This window comes from Balaenoptera acutorostrata, chromosome 13 (genome assembly GCF_949987535.1).
Source record: "Balaenoptera acutorostrata chromosome 13, mBalAcu1.1, whole genome shotgun sequence".
Taxonomy (NCBI): domain Eukaryota; kingdom Metazoa; phylum Chordata; class Mammalia; order Artiodactyla; family Balaenopteridae; genus Balaenoptera; species Balaenoptera acutorostrata.
The window spans coordinates 21482022-21503410 of NC_080076.1; the positions used below are offsets into that span (position 1 = coordinate 21482022).

At 38.3% G+C, this 21389-nt stretch overlaps 1 protein-coding gene across 1 annotated transcript in view; it reads right to left on the reverse strand.

Annotated features, from left to right (window-relative positions):
* DCC (DCC netrin 1 receptor) overlaps positions 1 to 21389 on the reverse strand; it is a 1191297-nt gene that overhangs the window by 32483 nt on the left and 1137425 nt on the right. The window contains exon 27 of the mRNA XM_057527412.1: positions 16129 to 16341. Within this exon, the coding sequence (XP_057383395.1) occupies positions 16129 to 16341 (213 nt within the window). The remainder of the gene's footprint in view (positions 1 to 16128; positions 16342 to 21389) is intronic.

Consider the following 21389-nt stretch of genomic DNA (forward strand, 5'->3'; position numbering starts at 1 on the left):
TTTGATCCTCCCAAAGCACTGTTCTGTTTTTGCTCACTGTACCCTGCCCTTTTCCATGTTATTATCTCATAACTGCACTAGGAATCATCCTCTAGCAAGACAGCTTTACCTACAGACTCTGAAAACATCTTGTACTTTTCCAACTCTGGGCCTTTTCTTACTCTGGTCTTTCTTCCTAGTACACTTTTGCAGTTGGGGAAAGAGAATAAATATTACAGTCACACAGAAACAGACTTATATCCTATCCTTGCCCTGTATTAACTGTGACCTTGGAGATGTTATTCAATTATTCTGTACTCTGGGTTCATCCCATATAAATTGACATGGTCTACTTTAGAGAAGTGGTGTGGGATTTAAGGACAAAGCATGTGCAAAATGGCATTCTCCTCAGTAATAAGTTCACAGCTAACATAGAATTGGCAACTGATAAACATTTATATGTTATAAAATGATTTCTATTTTACCCTGAGCTATCCAGAAATGCAATTTCCTGAGAACAGCCCCTTCCCCAAAGATACTAGTTAATTGAGATTTTATTCTTCTTTATTTGCAGTGGAACTAAATGTCAATGAAAAATTCTGACTAGTCCTTGTCATGCTGGGCCAAAAAGAAGTTCTCTTCAAGCCCATATATGGGAAATTTTTTATGAGGAAAATATGTTTCTATGCAATGTTTCATAAATTCTTCAATATTCAACATATTCTGCAGCATGAAGCAATTGAATATTTCATATCTATAAAATGACTGGAAGCTACTTCTGAACAATAGGTTGCAGGATATTTTCTACTGGGCTTAGAAATAAGCCCATATTATCTTTGGGTTTTTGACAACTACATAGGTAGTTGTTTTAGTCTTCCAATGAAAAGTGAAACTTTTTCCAGTTGGATGTGTTGGGATAGTTCAAGTATGAAAAAATGTAATCAGTACATATTTGTCAAGAAAACTGAAAAAGTGTGACAAAATAAAAACCAATAGAGGAGAGGAGCCAAGATGGTGGAATAGAAGGACGTGCTCTCACTCCCTCTTGTGAGAACACCAGAATCACAACTAGCTGCTGGACAATCATTGACAGGAAGACACTGGAACTCACAAAAAAAAGATACCCCACATCCAAAGACAAAGGAGAAGCCACAATGAGACGGTAAGAGGGGCACAATCACAGTAAAAATCAAATCCCATAACTGCTGGGTGGATGGGCTTCCAACCTGGGGGTCTGGCAACGAGAGGAGGAATTCCTAGAGAATCAGATTTGAAGCCTAGTGGGATTTGATTGCAGGACTTCAACAGGACTGGGGGAAACAGAGACTCCACTCTTGGAGGGCACACACAAAGTAGTGGGTGCATCAGGACCCAGGGGAAGGAGCAGTGACCCCAGGGGAGAATGAACCAGACCTACCTGCTAGTGTTGGAGGGTCTCATGCAGAGGCGGGGGGTGGCTGTGGCTCACCATGGGGACAAGGACACTGGCCACAGAAGTTCTGGGAAGTACTCCTTGGCGTGAGCCCTCCCAGAGTCTGTCATTAGCCGCACCAAAGAGCCCAGGTAGGCTCCAGTGTTGGGTTGCCTCAGGCCAAACAACCAACAGGAAGGGAACCCAACCCCACCCATCAATAGTCAAGCAGATTAAAGTTTTACTGAGCTCTGCCCACCAGAGCAAGAGTCAGCTCTACCCACCACCCATCCCTCCCATCAGGAAACTTACACAAGCCTCTTAGATAGCCTCATCCACCAGAGGGCAGATGAAGCACGAAGAACTACAATCCTGAAGCCTGTGGAACAAAAACCACATTCACAGAAAGATAGACAAGATGAAAAGGCAGAGCGCTATGTACTAGATGAAGGAACAAGAAAAAACCCCAGAAAAACATCTAAATGAAGTGGAGATAGGCAACCTTCCAGAAAAAGAATTCAGAATAATGATAGTGAAGATGATCCAGGACCTAAGAAAAAGCGTTATTAAGTAGTGTATTGTGTAGCCTCCATGTGTTTGTATTTTTTACAGATCTTTTCCTGTAATTGATATCTAGTCTCATAGCATTGACCTAAGGTGATACACACAGATGGAGAGATATACCATGTTCTTGGATTGGAAGAATCAATATTGTGAAAATGACTCTACTACCCAAAGCAATCTAAAGATTCAATGCAATCCCTATCAAATTACCAATGGCATTTTTTACGGAACTAGAAGAAAAAAATCTTAAAATTTGTATGGAGACACAAAAGACCCCGAATAGCCAAAGCAGTCTTGAGGGAAAAAAAACGGAGCTAGAGGAATCAGACTCCCTGACTTCAGACTATACTACAAAGCCACAGTAATCAAGACAATATCGTACTGGCACAAAAACAGAAATATAGATCAATGGAACAGGATAGAAAGCCCAGAGATAAACCCACACACATATGGTCAACTTATCTTTGATAAAGGAGGCAAGCATATACAATGGAGAAAAGACAGTCTGTTCAATAAGTGGTGCTGGGAAAACTGGACAGCTACATGTAAAAGAATGAAATTAGAATACTCCCTAACACCATACACAAAAATAAACTCAAAATGGATTCGAGACCTAAATGTAAGACCGGACACTATAAAACTCTTAGAGGAAAACATAGGAAGAACACTCTTTGACATAAATCACAGCAAGAACTTTTTTGATCCACCTCCTAGAGTAATGGAAATAAAAACAAAAATAAACAAATGGGACCTAATGAAGCTTGAAAGCTTTTGCACAGCAAAGGAAACCAAAAACAAGATGAAAAGACAACCCTCAGAATGGGAGAAAATATCTGCAAACGAATCAGCGGACCAAGGATTAATCTCCAAAATATATAAACAGCTCATGCAGCTCAATATTAAAGAAACAAACAACCCAATCCAAAAATGGGCAGAAGACCTAAATAGACATTTCTGCAAGGAAGACATACAGATGGCCAAGAAGCACATGAAAATCTGCTCAACATCACTAATTATTAGAGAAATGCAAATCAAAACTACAATGAGGTATCACCTCACACCAGTTAGAATGGGCATCATCAGAAAATCTACAAACAACAAATGCTGGAGAGGGTGTGGAGAAAAGGGAACCCTCTTGCACTGTTGGTGGGAATGTAAATTGATACAGCTACTATGGAGAACAGTATGGAGGTTCCTTAAAAAACTAAAAATAGAGTTACCATATGATCCAGCAATCCCACTACTGGGCATATACCCAGAGAAAACCATAATTCAAAAAGACACATGCACCTCAATGTTCACTGCAGTACTATTTAGAATAGCCAGGTCATGGAAGCAACCTAAATGCCCATTGACAGATGAATGGATAAAGAAGATGTGGTACATATATACAATGGAATATTACTCAGCCTTAATAAGGAACAAAATTGAGTCATTTGTTGAGACGTGGATGGATCTAGAGACTGTCCTACAGAGTGAAGTTAGTCAGAAATAGTAAAACAAATAGCGTATATTAACACATGTATGTGGATCCTAGAAAAATGGTACAGATGAACCAGTTTGCAGGGCAGAAATTGAGACACAGATGTAGAGAACAAACGTATGGACACCAAGGGGGGCAAGTCACGGCGGGGGGTGGGTGGGGATGGTGGTGTGCTGAATTGGGCAATTGGGATTGACATGTATACACTGATGTGTATAAAATGGATGACTAATAAGAACCTGCTGTATATAAAAATAAATAAAATTAAAAAATTAAAAAAAAACCCAATGGAAATGTAAACAATATATAGAGAACACAGAAATAAACAGTCTATTTTTCTTTTCCTTTGTGAAAGCATAAGCTAGAATATTGTGTCGGGTATAAATATCATAGAAGAATACCAGAAAACCTCTGGATCGCAGTGTGTAAATTTACAGGTTAAGGGAGATGCCAAAATATAGGTTGAATATTTATTATTTGTGATATTACTAGTCACATAATCATTGCCCCTTTACGTATATTCATTATTATACAGCTGTTCAGAAAAGTAGGCTTTGGTTTCAGAAAGTCCTAGGTTCAAAACCTCATCCTGCCATTTAAATACAATGTGGCATTGAATGAATTATTTTATCCTTTCTGATTCCAAAATTTCTCATGAGTAAACTGGGAGAAATAATACATTACTGTCGGTGTTTTTGTCAAGATTAAATGAGACAGTAAAGTGATAGGTAAGTGTTTACTATTGGTAATTATCACTAATGAAGTTTGCAAACATCATCGTCATCGTTAGATCAGTTCACTTTTTCCGGAGGATCTATTGAGACTCAGCACGTATTAAGCTTTACTGTTACATTAAAGAATATTGAAAATGAGTGTCTATCATGATATTACATGTTGGTGTAAGAAGATAAGTCATGTAAGTGTGAACTATTTAATTAGAATCATACTACATACAGAATAAATAGAGAAACTTTTTGAGCTTTATGAGCTTGTATGAGCTTTAACCCAGGAAAGAATTAGAGAAAGTACTGATTGTGTGGCATCTGGGAGACAATGAAGCTGGAGGAAGAGAGGGTGGCGCCTTCGTGGTGGGATGGCCTCCCCCTGGCAGACGGGGGCTCCAGGTCAGCTTCCAGGAACTGGATCCTGCACCGTCTGTCTAACCCACAAACTCAAGGAAAGAGGTTAGATGAGGCCTCTGAGCCGAAAACTCAAACATTCAAAACATCAAGAGACCTAGGAAAATTCATTTTAATACACTTTTCTCCAAGGTATTTTCCAGTGTTCTAACATTGTTCCTGTCTCTGGTCTGGGATTTCTCAAATTCAAGTACTCATGTACTGGTAAGTGCTTGTGTAGCCCCTGTTTCCATTTAAATTCAGAAGCTCTGATCCAGAAAACAAACAAACAAGAAACAAAAAGAAAGAGACAGGGCTTCCCTGGTGGCGCAGTGGTTGAGAATCTGCCTGCCAATGCAGGGGACACGGGTTCGAGCCCTGGTCTGGGAAGATCCCACATGCCACGGAGCAACTAGGTCCGTGAGCCAGAATTACTGAGCCTGCGCGTCTGGAGCCTGTGCTCCGCAACAAGAGAGGCCGCGATGGTGAGAGGCCCGCGCACCGTGATGAAGAGTGGTCCCCACTTGCCGCAACTAGAGAAAGCCCTCGCACAGAAACGAAGACTCAACACAGTCATAAATAAATAAATAAAATAAATAAAAGAACGTGAATTTAAAAAAAAAAAAAAAGAAAGAGACAGACACAGTAGGATGGAGGGAGAGAGGGAGAGAGATTTTAAGTTCTCCAACATTGATTGGAGAAACAGGATCTTTTTCTTTAAAAACCTTCCTCTCTCCTACCCCCTCTTTACTACAACCGAGCCTCCTCAGACACATATTTACTCCTTAGAATTAGTTTATACCCAATAAATGATTTATGATGATATCTTTCAGGATATTATATAACTTAACTTCTTCACTCTTCAAATAAACATTCAATTACTTCCCATTAAAAATTATCTCTGTGATTTATACTACTGCTATTTAGAGGTTTGCCTACCCTCATGACCATAAGCAATGTTTTTAAAAATATGTTTTACAGATTTCGGATGCTATTCATCCTGGTGTGACACTGGCTGAATCTGAAATTTACATCGAATGATGAGTCATTGTTTGGGGAAATGTGTACGTAATCATTCAGTTTCTTCTGGAAGTGCTCTCCACTGCACACCAGAACACAGGCGCCAAGGATAGGTTATGATGAGCTCCTTCAAGTGACAACACATCTCCATTTCCCGCAGGAGCTCATCTTCTGGAGAAAATTTATCCTAGAGAGTTGTGGACCTTCTCTATCAATTTTCATTTAGGCAACAAAAATAAGAGTTTCTGAAGTGGGACCTCTTTTAAACATTTATAAATACTAATCTAACTGATTCCCTCCTCAGGCATTGAAAAATGTGCACAAAGGCCCTGGTGTTTCTACAAGAAAATGAATAACTTAATTTTTTCACTGAGCAGGGCAAGAGTGTTCTGCTCTTGGCCTTAGATTCTGGAAGGTTACCTCTGCAAAAGATATTTTGGAATTGGTCTTGCAAAACAAACAAACAAAACCAAGGCAAAAGAAAAAAAGACTTTGGTGTTTATGTTCCATAGCAGAGCCTAAATGCTGGGTGAATGACAAAAAGGCAGCTTAAGTGGTCCTTAACTTATTTACAAATCATGAACCATTTGAAACTCTAATGAAAGCTATGAACCCACTAAATAAAAAAAAAAGACACACACACACACACACACACACACACACACACAAATGTGAATTTAATTTCAAAAGAGTTACTAAACCCACAGGTTCTTCCCTGAACTCCAGGTGAAGAACACATGATCTGTTTAAGAATCTCACTACTCAAAATGTGATCTACAGAAAGGCAAAATCAGCATCACCTGGATATCTTCTTGGAAACGCAGAATCTTAGGCCCTCTTTTGGGTCCACTGAATCAGAACCTGCATTTTAGTAAGCTCTGCAGGTGATTCCTAGGCATCTAAGATTTAAGAAGCTCTGCTTACATAGTCATGTTAATGGAGAGTTTAGAATTAAAAATGTATATCTCAAATCACATTTGGAAATGAGCCATACTATAATATTCTTAATAAAACATATATATTATTTGTAAATGGATAAACAACAAGGTCCTACTGTATAGGGTAAATATCCTGAGATAAACCATAACGGAAAAGAATATAACAAAGAATGTATATATATGTATAACTGAATCACTTTGCTGTGCAGCAGAAATAAACACAACATTGTAAATCAACTATACTTCAATTAAAAACACTTAAAAAAGAACATATATATTATTTGTAATTGAGAAGATGAAGGTGTCAGTAGTATTTTACATGTGTTTGATGAGAAATATCCTTTTTCCCACTTTGTTTGATGAGAAATATCCTTTTTCCCACTTTCAGCAGCTCACTTCTGGGTCCTCACTTCTTATTCTTCTTTGCCCTGCTATTCTCTTTGCAGGCTAAGCTGGAAGTGAGAGATGGGACCTTGGAAATTCCAAAGGCTTAATGCACATTACATTGGTTCATCATGAGAAGCTATTCAGGAGATGCATTGTTTGTAAGTGAGAGGAAGTCAAGCACCATACCACCAAATCTGTACATATACTGGACATAAATCCTTAGTGGCTTGAGGAACAGACATTCATAACAATGGGTGGAGAGACAGATTAAGAAATTGGAGGGGGAATGCTATCTAAAGCAGTTTGGTTATTTAAAGGGGCTGGTGGGAAATAGTTTCCCGGCTGCTGGATGGATTTATGATTTAAGGGCAAGACCTGTTTAATTGAAAGAGGCTATGCTTCTCTCTAGACTTAAGAAATGATATTCAGACAGCTCTGAGCAGATGTTCTGAAATTCTCTGCTCAAGACCATTCTGTCTTCCAAGCAAGGGCCCATTTCATTGGCTGCCCCTTCTCTGGTGCACATACTCGTGGTGAAATACAACCTTCAGGAGTTAGATCTTGTTTCACCAGCCATTGAACCATTAAAATGTACTTTTAAACCCCCTTCCAAATGATGCCACTGTTTCTTATTATAGGGCATTGGAAACTTCACTGGGCCCAATTCATAAGGCAATGTGTTCTCCAGATTATATCAAATTAGAAGCTCCTGGATTCAGGGCTAACATCTTTAACTAGTATCATTCATGTTTACATGCTTTGACTCCCTTAGGAAAATGAAACTCTTTCCAGGCTAGATTTTATTCTCCCCATTTATAGTTGTGGAAAATGGAAGCACAGAGGTTAAATGACTTATTCAAGGCCAACCTACCCAATGAATAGGGGAGCTGAGTCCTAGTGGAGTTTTATTATTTTCCTCCTGTAAGTCCTCTTTCAGTCACACTTTGCTTCTGCCAAAGAGAAGAGGAAGACTGGCCAAATTCTCATTACATGACACCTTCCTGCCTTTAGTCCTGCACCATGGCAGGCATCAGCTCAGACTTGTGTGCCCAAAGCATTCTGTTTCTATTAACTAACTGTGGTACCACTCGAGAGAGGAGCCAAGAAGAAAACGAATAACTGTAATTTTAAATGCAGCACCTACCGAACCTAAAGATTAAACCAACAATCTCAGACTTTAAAGGTACACTAGGTAAACACATTACTGTAGTCTGAAATATGCTGTTTCTATAAAAAATCATGACTCAGGTGACCACAGGAGTAAAAAGATACAAACAACTGGGTAAGAGGATGGGAAATTGGAAAGAAGAATATTTAAGAAGGGCAATTTGGAGTAGATGTGAAAAGAGCAGTTGCTATAAGTACCATCAAATCAAATGGGCAAAACAATGATTGTTGTTTTGCATCAAATTAAAAAAAAATTGTTGGAATCCCTTTCACCACAAAAGATAAAGGCATTCTCCTCTGAGAGCTTTGATATTATGGTAAATAAAGAGATTCTGGCAATAAGAACATCAATCCTCTGCAAGCCTAAGATGAAAGTCTACTCTAGGAAGATGTTTAACATGGCACTTGAATTTCCCATTAAGTCCCTGCCAATAAGATAAAAGTTATAAACATTCAGAAGAAGTAGGATCTTTAAGTGGCTTTTACACATTCTCTTAGATACAGGTCATATCTTCAGAAATTGTTCACTGATGGTTAAATTCTCACTTTTAATCACAGAGATTGTTTCAGTGTGTTAGATCTTTCACAACACATTTTCAATAATCCATTAACACAGAGGCTTATGTGAACACTTTTTGTCTGTTTCAAAATTTCCCCTGTTCCCAAAGAAAGCAACTGGAATCTGACCCACATTGATGAACCATAAGGAGCTCTGTCAAATGCTTAGAAGACTTAAGATGCACAGTGTGCAGCTCAGAATCTGTACTCAAAGGAAAACCTTTCTCTTACTTATACTCTTTCACAAAGCAAAGAAGAAATACAGAGAGAACGTCCACCCTTATTTATGCAGTAATTAAGATTGCTAGAATTTCACGTTTTATTCCTCTTTGAAGAGGAAAGTTTATCTCATTCCACAGATTAGAATTAGTAGGATTCAGGGGAGCAGAATTCCATAACTGGCATAATGGAGGGACTAGTCCGCAGGACTCTATTTGCACTAAGCCTCACTCCCTCTTTTTAGGAATAAAGGGGATGCTATTCTTCTCCAATGTACTATGATCCTCAAGATATTTCACAAGTAACAACATCTATATAGAAATAATTAACCATGTGACCTAGCAGGTTCATAGGATATGTGAAAGGAATCATTGCTGCCTTGAAAACAACCTATTCCTCACCCTTTCGCTCATCATTCTCTGTCACCCACAAGGCCACCACTCCCCAGTATAATCCAAGGACATTCTTCTTAGATTATATGTTTCAAATTATATAGTCTACTAGGTAACAAAGTTCTGAAAATAGATTTGTTTTCATTTTCTCTATGATTATCTAGATAGCAATGCAATACTTTAACCCTAGAGCGTAATTGTATAAATTTGATAATTAGCCTCAATTTTTATTTATGATCTAGCAATTCTTGGTACACTATTTTCTCTTGTTTTTTTAACTGCATAAAAATTTGATCAAAAGGACTCAAATTTTGACTCAATGGTGCTCATTCACTCCCTCTTCCCAACAGCTTTTTGCAATTCTAAAAAGTACCAGCCATTCCTTTTTCACTCTCATTGACCTTCACATGTTCTAAGCCACAATCTGAGTAATATTCTCATGTGCGTTAACTTTTATCTTTGTTTTACACTTCCTTCTGCTCATCTTAACTTTATTATTGGACTACAAAGCCCTGGCCATCCATGGTGCATGGTGCTGAAAGCAACAGATGTCAGTTCCCTGGCTCCTTGCCCTCCTGCAGAGGGATCCGGCAGGTTGGACAGGTGAGTTTGATAGGAGCTATTCTGGAGCTCCTGTCTAGTTACTATCTTGCTGTAACTCCTTTCCTCTGACTAGCCTACATAAAGCAATAAAACATTTACTCAGACACTAAGCTAAATAACTCAACCTCCCTGCTATAAAACAATTCTTTCTGAGTGATATTTAATAACTAGAATCATCCTAGAAGCCTGCTTGTAGGGAAAAAGTCAATCTAATAATAACTACTCATAGCACAAAAAGCTAACTAAAATCCTTTAATTTTCTTCAGCGTTCTATTTCTCTGAATTCTTTAAACTTGGCCATTAGCTCAATTGTTGACCTTGGGCAAGCTGCTTAACCTTTTTAGGCTTCAGTTTTGTCATTTATAAGTGAGGTACCAGTCACATGGCTTACTCATAAAGTGTCCTCTAGAAATGGTTTCCCTCTCTTTGAGGCAGTTAGCAGAGATTTTTTCTATTTAAATACTGGAACACCATACTAAAGGAAATAGTATTTTATTAAAACACCAAGTAGGTTCCAGAGTCACAAATATTGGTGATGTATAAAGCAAACTTGACTTAATTACATTTACCAAGGAATCATTTAGAATGACTAGACCAAATCAAATCAAATTTCATCTATTAAAAAAATTATCTGTTGGGAATGAGGACAAGACAGTTTCAAGGTGGTACCTACCAAAAAAACAACCACAACAAAAAAACCCCAAACAAAAAAACAAACACACACACGGAGATGAGCCTACACATATAAGATGAAATATGAAGGCGGCAGTGTAATTTTCCACTCTGAAATTGATTGGTAGTACTGGCTCCAAAAACATCAAATCAACACATCTCTCCTACTTAACTGTGCCAGTGATTTATTTGATCTGACTGGCCTGAAAAGTGACCCTCTCGTTCCACCTGCTAAAGGATGCCTGACCTCTGCCTGTGACTCATTTCAGCAGAATGGAATACTCAGGTGGAATCCTGATGAACACCCCCAACGGTGGACTACAGGTGACTCAGGGAAAGGAATTGTACTAATGTATTATAGTAATTTATTGGCAGTTTTGTGTGATAGTATATTTACTGAATGAGGCCTGCCAGAAAGATCAGGTTATAGCAGGAAGACATGATTTCCCAACCAGCCATAAAATATAAATCAAATGCCTTTTCTGTCCACTGTCAGCCACCTCCACCCACTCCTTGTCCTCAGTTCTCAGACAAATTGAAGCACATGCCACAATTTGTAGAAGGAAAATCAAACTCAATTTTGCAGTACAATGAAGTGAGTTTTGGTCTTGTCATGCCCACTGACATATTGATCCCTAGAAGATTGAAAAGATCAGGATGTTCTAGATTTTTGCTTTTATAAATAAAAATATGTAGAAATGCAATGTGTAAATGGAGGACAATACAGCACGTATGCAGCTTTACAAAGATGCAAGAACTCCAGGGGGGCTAATGTTGTAAAACAGCGCTACGATATAAAAGTCACTATTTAAGAGGTCACATTTTCTTTCCCTTTAGAATTACAGCCTTGGGAGACAAATGGTCTCCTAATCCAGGTTCATTTAAAGTGCAGCTGATCAGTTCACAGCTAAAAGGAATTTTCACTAGAGAAGAAAAAACAAAAAACAAAAAAACAGCCTATCTTGGCCCTTTGTAGAATTTATGTCAGATCTATAATGCCATAAACCCAACACTCTTATCAAACATTTTCTATTTAATCTGAAAGGGGACTGAGCCAAATCACTTATATGTTCACATCTGTGATTTGCAAAGTGCAGTATGTGTAGCCTCCCCGATATGTGTAAAGACCACACAGAGATGAAGCATTAAGAAATGGAACCACTTTATCATGAGGTGATGATGAAATTGTAAGAAATACCATAAAACACCCTAGAGTCTAGTAAGCTAAATTTCTAACTGTGGAAGGAAAAAATAAATGAAGGAATGAATCTGTGTTTTCAGGTAGGTAGAATGTCACTCGTTATGACAAGATGATCTTCTAATTACCATTTACTAGAGAAATACTGCAAAATTCTCTGCAACTCCATGGAAGTCATTACTGCGTATTATGTGGTGCCCTCTACCTCATATAAAACTGCTGCAAACATAGCTTCGCATGCCTTTTTGGAAGGCAAACTGAGGCACAGATCGATAATGTTGCCCAAGAAAAACCACACACAGGAATTTGAGGAGGGGAAGAACTTGTTCACTGATGCTAATTTAAATGGTTTCAAACCAGAAGGAGCTTCTCGTTGGGCGTGATCTTTAAAAATTACAGTGATGCCTCACGTCACCATATTCTAATGTAATTACTTGTGGTAAGTAAAGATAAATTCATTAGTAATTACACAGTCCTTTATTGTGAAACTCAGAGTAAAATTATGTGAGGTATTTTTTTAAGCCAACAAGAGAATGACTTTACTTCATCAATCAGTTTGACTACAGTCATGATTTTCTTAGAATTAAAATTTGTCGAAAGCTCTAAATATTTCATCTTTAAGAAGCAAGTAGTTAATGTCACAGCTAATACATTTGTCAGTCTGCTAAGTTTCTTTTTCTATTAGAATAGGTAAACATCAGCCCTTTCTTAAAAGCATACTATTTACCATGTGTCAGGAGCAATGCAGGGAGAACTTATTTGAAAATCATGAGGTAGGGCGTTATGAAATGAACAGGAACCACAGGGAGACAATGGAGAAACAAAAAAGGGAAAGGCATTTAATAATTCCCAAGTGATGGTGGGGTGTGCTTCAGGTTAGTGGGGGAGGATGGTATTTACTATGAAAAAAATAAAATCAACCCCCATAATGCAAGCCAGAGATATTGGAAAATCTGAAAGAAAAGATAGTTTGTAAGAAATAGTTCCACTAAAAACAAGAACAACATTAAAACAAAAGAAGACTTATAAACGTGCAATGGAAATAAAAGAAAATGAGATCTTGCCCACATGACGTTAGAACAGAGAACGGTTCTTCAAATATGCTTATTATTTGAGAGAATAGGTGTAGAGAGAGAAGGACAAACTCTCCATCTTTTAAAGATATAATACACTCATTTATGCTACATTGTGCCAGATTTTGTTTAAGGCAGCTTCGGTTTTACTGTAACTAGAAGAAAACAATAACTAGTAAATAATAAAGGTAAGTGCTTTGTTCTGCCTATTATTAGATGTTCTTTCTAAAATTAGGATCATTGGGTCATTTTGGGGTCATTTTTTGTTATTATAGATCACTTGAAGCATGGGTTGATATCCAAACCTTGTGTTCCAAACCAAATATTACTGCCACAGCAAAATTTTTATTTAAAATGGACTTTTGAATATCATTTCCATCTTTTTTCTCTGTATTACATAGTTCCTCAAAAAAAAGATCTTTACTTCCAAATAAAGAGAATAGTCAACAGTATAAAGTACTATAGCACTTTAGTTTCCTGGTGTTATATAATTGGTATTCTCAGTATAAAATAGTTATACATCTCTAGAAGAAATGGACAAACTCTCAGAAAGGTACAATCTCCCAAGACTGAACCAGGAAGAAATAGAAAATATGAACAGGCCAATTACAAGTACTGAAATTGAATCAGTAATTTAAAAACTCTCAACAAGCAAAAGTCCAGGACCAGATGGCTTCACAAGTGAATTCTACCAAACATTTAGAGAAGTTAACACTTATCCTTCCGAAACTATTCCAAAAAAATTGCAGAGGAAGGAACACTTCCGAACTCACTCTATGAGGCCAGCATCACCCTGATACCGAAATCAGACAAAGATAACACACAAAAAAGAAAATTACAGGCCAATATCACTGATGAATATAGATTCAAAAATCCTCAACAAAATACTAGCAAATTGAATCCAACAATACATTAAAAGGATCACACACCACGATCAAGTAGGATTTATCCCAGGGATGCAAGGATTTTTCATACCCACAAATCAATCAGTGTGATACACCACAGTAACAAATTGAAGAATAAAAACCGTACGATCATCTCAATAGGTGCAGAAAAAGCTTTTGATAAAATTCTCATCTTTCCTTATTAAAATGTGAGGGAAGAAGCCTTGTGAGAAAATGGTATTCCCCAACTCAATATTATTTCAGATGTTTCACATTTTTTCTTTTTATCAGTTTTAGAATGATTTAATTTAATAGGCTTTAAAAGATTATCTTTGTTTTTGTTATTAAATGAGTTAGACATAAACTAAGAGTAAATGAGTTCCTAAAAGTTCAGAACCCTGCTTTCTGCAGTTAAAGAAAGGTGGGAAAAGATGCACCACTCCCTAGCTGTGTAGACTTAAATATGCTACTTAAATGCTCTGTGTCACAATTTCCTTATCCATGAAATGGGGTTAAGAAAGTAGCAACCTCACAAAGTTTTGAGGATCATATGCCATACTACAAGTCTTCAGAAGCATGCAGGTCACATAGCACATGTTCAGTAAAGGTTAGTTATTAGTAGTAGTTGCAATTAACCTGCCGTCTATCCTGAATATGTCTCCTCCAAGATCATTTCCCTTGGTTGGTATTTCAGCGGGAAACTGAGTGTAGCCAGAAATCACCAGGCAGCATGCTCTTGACACAGGAATTTCATGAAATAAATTTTCTTGCTTCAAATTGTCCCTGTTTCAACTAGCAAAGACCTCATAGCTTTGGGGCAATACCAAGTAGCAGATTCTCCTCATCATGTGTATGTGGGATATGTACGTGGGGAGTGGGAGAAGGGTTTGGACAATATAGACTTGCTTTAAATCCTAGTGTGGGCTTCTTTTTGGCTAGAAGGGCCGTCTCCTGTGAAATGAAGTCATGACCTGCAGTGAGCCTGTGTGTCAGAGAAGACCCCATCCTGCCCAGGAGCAACATGCAGCGTGCATCTCAAGGGATGCAGTCCCACATCCCTCCTGTAGCCAAGCATCCATATGAGACACTACATGAATGGTGAGAACACCAGAGGTGATTCACACAAATCGATTAATATGATGCCAGGAACAAGATATAGTCTTAATGTTAATATAAATTTAAGATTCATAATTGCAGTCTTATTTTTCCTAGTTTAAGCAGTCACTGTGAGGTTTACGTACTAATGCAGTGACTAAAATCGCTGTGGGTATGGATCTGAGTAACAGAAACTAACTCAAATATATTTGTACAGTGGCCGATTGGTCCATCCAGCTGCCTGTGTCTATTAAGGGGGCATCTCTATTTACTTGGAACCATTGAACATTACTAGCTTATTCCTAATTTTGGAAGTGACATACCATCACTTCCGTTGCATTCTTTGGTCACCAGACCAACCCTGGTGAAATGTGGCAGAGAACTCCTTATACCATCTACCTGAAGCCCCCATTCCCTTTTGCCTTAGAGAACCAACATCACCAAAGATTTGCCTTCATGTTGTCCTTGCAGCCCTGCACTTTAGCCTAAGAATGATGCCAATATTCCAAATAATTTTGAGCACTATGTAGTTCTTTATGTATCTACTTATCTAGCTACTGACCTATATTTCATCCTATCTATTTGTTCCTCGTCTCCTCCCCCTCTTCCTCCTCCTTCTCCTCCTTCTTCTTCTTCCTTTGTCCCTCTCTGTGCCCCCTTCATCTCCCTAACCCCTAACAGAAACGAAAAGAAGCTCCGGTTCAGCCTCACTGGATACCAGCTAAGGTAATAAAATGAACACTGCACTGGGAATTAGGGACTCTGGTTCTCCTCTCTGCCATTTGACTTTCTTAGAAAGGAAACATAGAGATGTCACTTCCTATCTATCTAAGTTTTGGTTTCTCTATTTCTAAAATTAGGAAGTTAGACGCTACACTGGTCTGATATGCCTTTCTGGCCTTGAAACTCTAAAATAAGAACCCCTGCAAGATGACTAATGAAAAGAACACAGCAGAATTATGAGATTTACATGCATTTCTCTAAAAAGTGATTTTACAGACTTCTGTACCTTTTACTCAAGTCTTGGAGTCTAGCTTTAAATCCTACAACTCATGTGGCAGACAGAAGAACTTTTCCAGTATTCTCTAGTGGGCATACCTATAGCACATATTAAAAGTACTGGACTGACATTCAGGATCAATGAACAACTTTCCAAAGGAATGAAAGGCGCCTACAACCAGCCAGTTGCTTATAAGGCAAATACTTAAAAGCTGCACCACAAACATCAGTGAAAGACACGTGCACGCTGGGCACATAATCAATGTCAAAAAGATACATTACGTCCAGGCCTTCTCGGAACCCTCCTGTACTTACTTGGGGCCACCAGGGACAACAAAGCTTTTAAGTGTAAACAAATGGGCACTTACCTGACTGAGACAAAAGCGGTGTATAAGGGACTTTCGGTTCTATTGCACTCATCGGTGGAGGTAGCAAAGGGTTGGCGAAGCTGCGAAGTGGATGAGTTGGTCGAACACAGGCCGTGGGGATGGTTCTGCTGGGCGCCTCCTCACCGCTGGGATGCTCAGGCTGTGCTGGGGGCAACATGGGCGGCTGTTGGGTGGCTGGTCCTTCGCTCACTGCTGCAATGGAGAAGAAAAAAAGCCATTCATAATCCGCGACAAAGTGGGCTTTCCCTAAGTCACCCGAAGGGGCCCTGGAGCAGTTCAGAGAGTTAGGCCAGGATCTGACTAATCCATTCTTCACGTTGAGAACATTCCATCCTTCTACCCTCATATATTTAAGGGATATGATAACACTGCCCCTTTAAATAGTAGAAATAGACCCAGTAGGACAGGGCTCTATCTTCCAGGGAGAGTAGTAAAATATGCACGGCACTGACTGTATTGCCTGAATTGTCTGGGCCCTGCAATCGTAAGTGAAAAAGCAAGAAAAAAAGAGTTATTTCTCCTTTCATAAGTAGCAATGTCAGTGAAATTCAATGTACCAAACCCGGCTACAGCTGCGTTATTATCTACCAGCCAATATGCCAATTTTTTTAAACATGCCATGTCAACTGTCAGACAAATCAGAGTTACCGGGTGCTCAAGGCATTGCTAATAAAATGATACGAATAATAACCATTATCATTATCTTCCATAACAAAATAGAAGCACATCCAGCTAAGAAGTTATATGAGAGATGAATCTGCTGAAACAAGTTGTCTGAATGCAGAATTGCAATTTTTCCTCTTTGGTAGCAAACATTGTAATTTTCAGTCAGATTACTCTGGTTGGAGAGGTTTCACACAGCCGCTTCTGACAGCCTTTGGCTATCTGGACAGTTTTGCATGTGGAAACACACTCTTTCTCCAGAGAACACAGTTTAGTTTGACTAAAATACTGTTTATCATGCTAAGGACACTGTGATTTGACTTTATTCATTCATATTCAGAGTCAACAGATCCCAGTCAAATTGAAAATGAACAGAGCTGCATAGTAGGTATCAGTGTGGATGAAAGAAGAGTATTTGTGATGACTTATTTCTTAAAAAAGTGCTATTGGGTAAACTGGAAAAAATACAGTGATAGAAGATAATCTCTCACTTTTGAAAGAGAATTTCTATGCAGGAAATATTTCAAGATAATTAGTTTGTGAGATAATTTTGAGACCCCTCTCTGGGAGGCTCAGTGAGGTCAGCAAAGGGCAGAGGAGATAGAGACAAAATCTGATAATGCTAAAAGGGGTGGAGATTAAAGATACAAAAGATCAAGATATCATATTAAAGATATGCAAAAGTGAAATGTGCCTGCAGAGGGTATTTGATATTAAAACTCATTTGTCTATATTCAGAAAGGGTTAGAGGTCCTCTGGGTCACTGAGCAGGCTTCAGGCTTACCCCATTCAAAGATGGAGATGAGGAGATACAGGGTTGGCCGAGGACAGATGCAGTCACATAGCAAATGGAACCAGAAAATGGGCAAAGACTTGATTAAAGATTTCTTCAAATATGGAAAGTGTAATCCAGCAAACTGGATAGAACTCTGAGGGCAAGAGCAGTTTGAAGAGAAGTACCTTATCTCTAGGCTAGGAAGTCCTATCAAAGATGGAGAGGAGAAACACATGCAGGTACAATCTCAAGGTTAAAGTGCGGGGCAGCAAGGAAAACATTAAGGCAAATCTTTGGTGATGTTGGTTCTCTAAGGCAAAAGGGAATGGGGGCTTCAGGTAGGTGGTATAAGGGGCTAAACTGCTTTTAAGAATGTAAAGGGAAAGAGGAACATGTGTGTTCAATCAAGATGGTGTAATTAGGTGGTTGAGAGTATAGTTTTAGAAACAAAGAAAATTATGGAGGTTTTACTCTAGACACATATTTAGTCTAAAGGAACAAATGACCAACGGTCAGTTGTCCAAATAAAAATACAGTATCTCTCAGATCTAGATCAGAGAGAAGCAGCTGCAGGAACCTACAACGAGGTCCTTCTTCATTACCAAAGGGCTGGTTTTTATTAAAGGGTCCATATCATCATATTAAAAATGCCTCTTCAAGAAAAGAAACTTCACAATTTTCCTCAGAAATCTGCTGTAATTCTCTCTACTGAAGATGGACTGCAGTAAATCCATATCATATTTTGAAAACTGCTTTAGTTATTACAGAAATAATAATGTTTTGTGATGTCTTTCTTTTCTTCATTCCTTCCTTCATATTTTCTTTTTCTATTTCTTCTACATTTTTGAAATCAAAGAGATCTAAGTTAAAATATTATTGTGATCATAGGTTTAATAACACTTACATGCAATTTTTTTAGTCTTCTAAAATTTAGTTACTTCCAAACCTCAGGCTTCACATGAATTCTGTTGACTTCAGTGAATTTTAGGGGGGGCGGGGGGCGCTCCCGGTTTTCTTCTCTTCAGCATATTTGAAAATAAAAATGCTGTGCATGCCTAGTCCTCCATTCCCAAGTTTTCAGTTGGCCACCATGATTCCCACTGGGAACATCACAGTGCGGTTCTTGACTTTGAGAGAAGTAATGGTGGCTTGATACCAATGGACCAGCTCTTTAGCAAAATCAATACTTAGTACCGCATAGTGAAAAGGAACGTGCCTAATGCAATGTGCTAGGTGGAATGGGAGGGTCCAGCCTCAACACTGAATGTATCAGTAATGCATAAGGGACTGTTTTTGTTTGGTTCAAAACGTTCATTTTGCTTAATACCTAATACAATGGACAAGGTACAGGTTTTCCATAGACAATTCATAATGCTTATATTTTACATAGAGCCAAAAAAAAAAAATGCCTTTTAGAAATGGCTGACATCTAAGGCAGTGAAAAAATTCTCAGACAAACACAATAGCAACTGCTACACTGGAAAAGCTCTCATTTCAGATGAGCCCGTTTGGCCAGCTTCAGGACACCTATGTGAAACAGATTTGCTCCGTGACATGACAATTAGCTGTACTAAGAGCTCTAAAAGCAAAGAAAACCTCCTTTCACCCACGAAGTGCAGCTTCCCTGCAATTCAGAGACTAAAGTGAGAATCAAATATGTACTGGCAAGGCACTCCTTTTCAAATGATGAAATAGTAGGAATTCATTGTACAAATAGCATACAATTACACAGCAGAGTCAAATCTCAAGGCACTTTATAATAATTAATGTCAACACATAAATAATTGCTATGGAATAACTGGCAAAAATATTGCAAAAATGGAAATGAGGATTTTTCTTCCATCTAAAATTGCAATATTTGAAAGAAATACAGCACACTAATAACTCTAAGCAAAGACACTTCAAGACTCGAACATTTCTAGGAACCAGATTCACTCATTAATCTCAGAAGAACAACATCATGCAATAATCCTAAGTAACCCCAATTCCTCACAGTTTGGATTTTTTTTTTAAAGACCCTAGAGAAAAATTCATGAACTCTACTGTGCTGATTTTATTTAGGGCAAGTTCCATTTGTTAATTGATTTCCAATTTGGCAGAGAGGCGGGGCAGAAAAATAACATGGATAAAGTTGACCAGCTTTGTTGACCAGTATGCCAACACTGAAAACAATAGTGGAAATCATCTACTCTTCTCTAGTACATGTTTCAAAGATGAGGAAATGGGGGCACTGATTTTATACTGATTTGTAGAAATGAGACCTCAAGATGATTATTTGAAGTTTTCAAAATATAGCACTTTTCCTTGTTCCCCAAAGGCCAGTTACTTTGCCTATTGAGGCCTATTGAGGCTAAGAGCAGAACTGCAGTGCATTAGTAGGAAGAGGAAAGATTTGTCCATCACGACTATATAAGCTTTATCCATGGATCACCAAATATGTGTTATGCAAATGTACTTTATCCTATATCTTTCCTTTCCTTATGGGAGGGGAGAAATTCAGCTTTATTTGTGTCTTCAGAAAGCAGCAGTCTTTGGGGGCAGAGTTTTAGTGATTCATCTCTCAAAGTCAAAGGTCTTTCTGATAACTTTTGAGGAAGGAGAGTTGCCCCATTTCACACAGTCAAATGCTTCTTTTCCTATGTGTGCCTTTCGCTGTTTTTCAAGGTGACTAATAAGACATCTCCAGCCAGAGACATGACATGTTTTCTGCTTGAGAGAGAACAGGGATGTTTAGTGTTCTCCAAGGCATTTAGAAACCGATACTGAATGACTGGAAGTTAACTGTTTGTGACAGTGATTTAGAGAATATTCAGTTTCCTAGAAAAGAGGATGCATTGTTTTTTTCTTTTCTAAGCAAGCACTTGGAAACACATATTAGTTCCTATACCTTTTGCATTGCACATATCTTTGGTCAAAAAATACTTGAAGAATGACTGAGTATATATTTTTAAAACATGTGAAATCTTGGCCAGGAATAGAATGCCTATGCCTTTTGATTTTAGATGAGAGTCAAGAATTATTAAACTAAGAATTCTGTTAAGAATCTTTTATTTGCATAATTTTCTATAATAGTTACATTATCTACTTTATGTTTGTATTATATATTATGTAATAGTTACATAATTAAATTTATTTAATAATCCTTACTTTTAAATAAATTAACAAAATAAAAAATCTATTAAGGAGACTAAATTTTTCTCCCTTCCTTCTTCCCTCCCTCCCTCCCTCCCTTCCTTCTCTCTCTCTCTTTTTTTTCTTTCTTTCTTTCTAATAGACCTTACTTTTTAGAGCAGTTTTTAGGTTCATAGCAAAACTGAGTGGAACATACAGAGATTTACCCTCTGACCCCAGATATGCACAGCCTCCCCACAATCAAAATTTTGCACCAGAGTGGTCCATGAGACTAATCACAGATATAAACAAATCTGTGGTCCTTAACCACAGATGAAAACAAATTTTATACTAGCTCATTTATTGTTTTTTTTTCATTGAAATTTAACTTTTGGAATCAAAGAGTAAATGGGATGCTGGATTTTCCAAAGGAGATGATGCTTTTAAAAATGGAAAAGATTGGGGCTTCCCTGGTGGCACAGTGGTTGAGAATCTGCCTGCTAATGCAGGGGACACGGGTTCAAGCCCTGGTCTGGGAAGATCCCACATGCCGCGGAGCAACTAGGCCCATGAGCCACAACTACTGAGCCTGCGCGTCTGGAGCCTGTGCTCCACAACAAGAGAGGTCGCGATAGTGAGAGGCCCGCGCACCGTGATGAAGAGTGGCCCCTGCTTGCCGCAACTAGAGAAA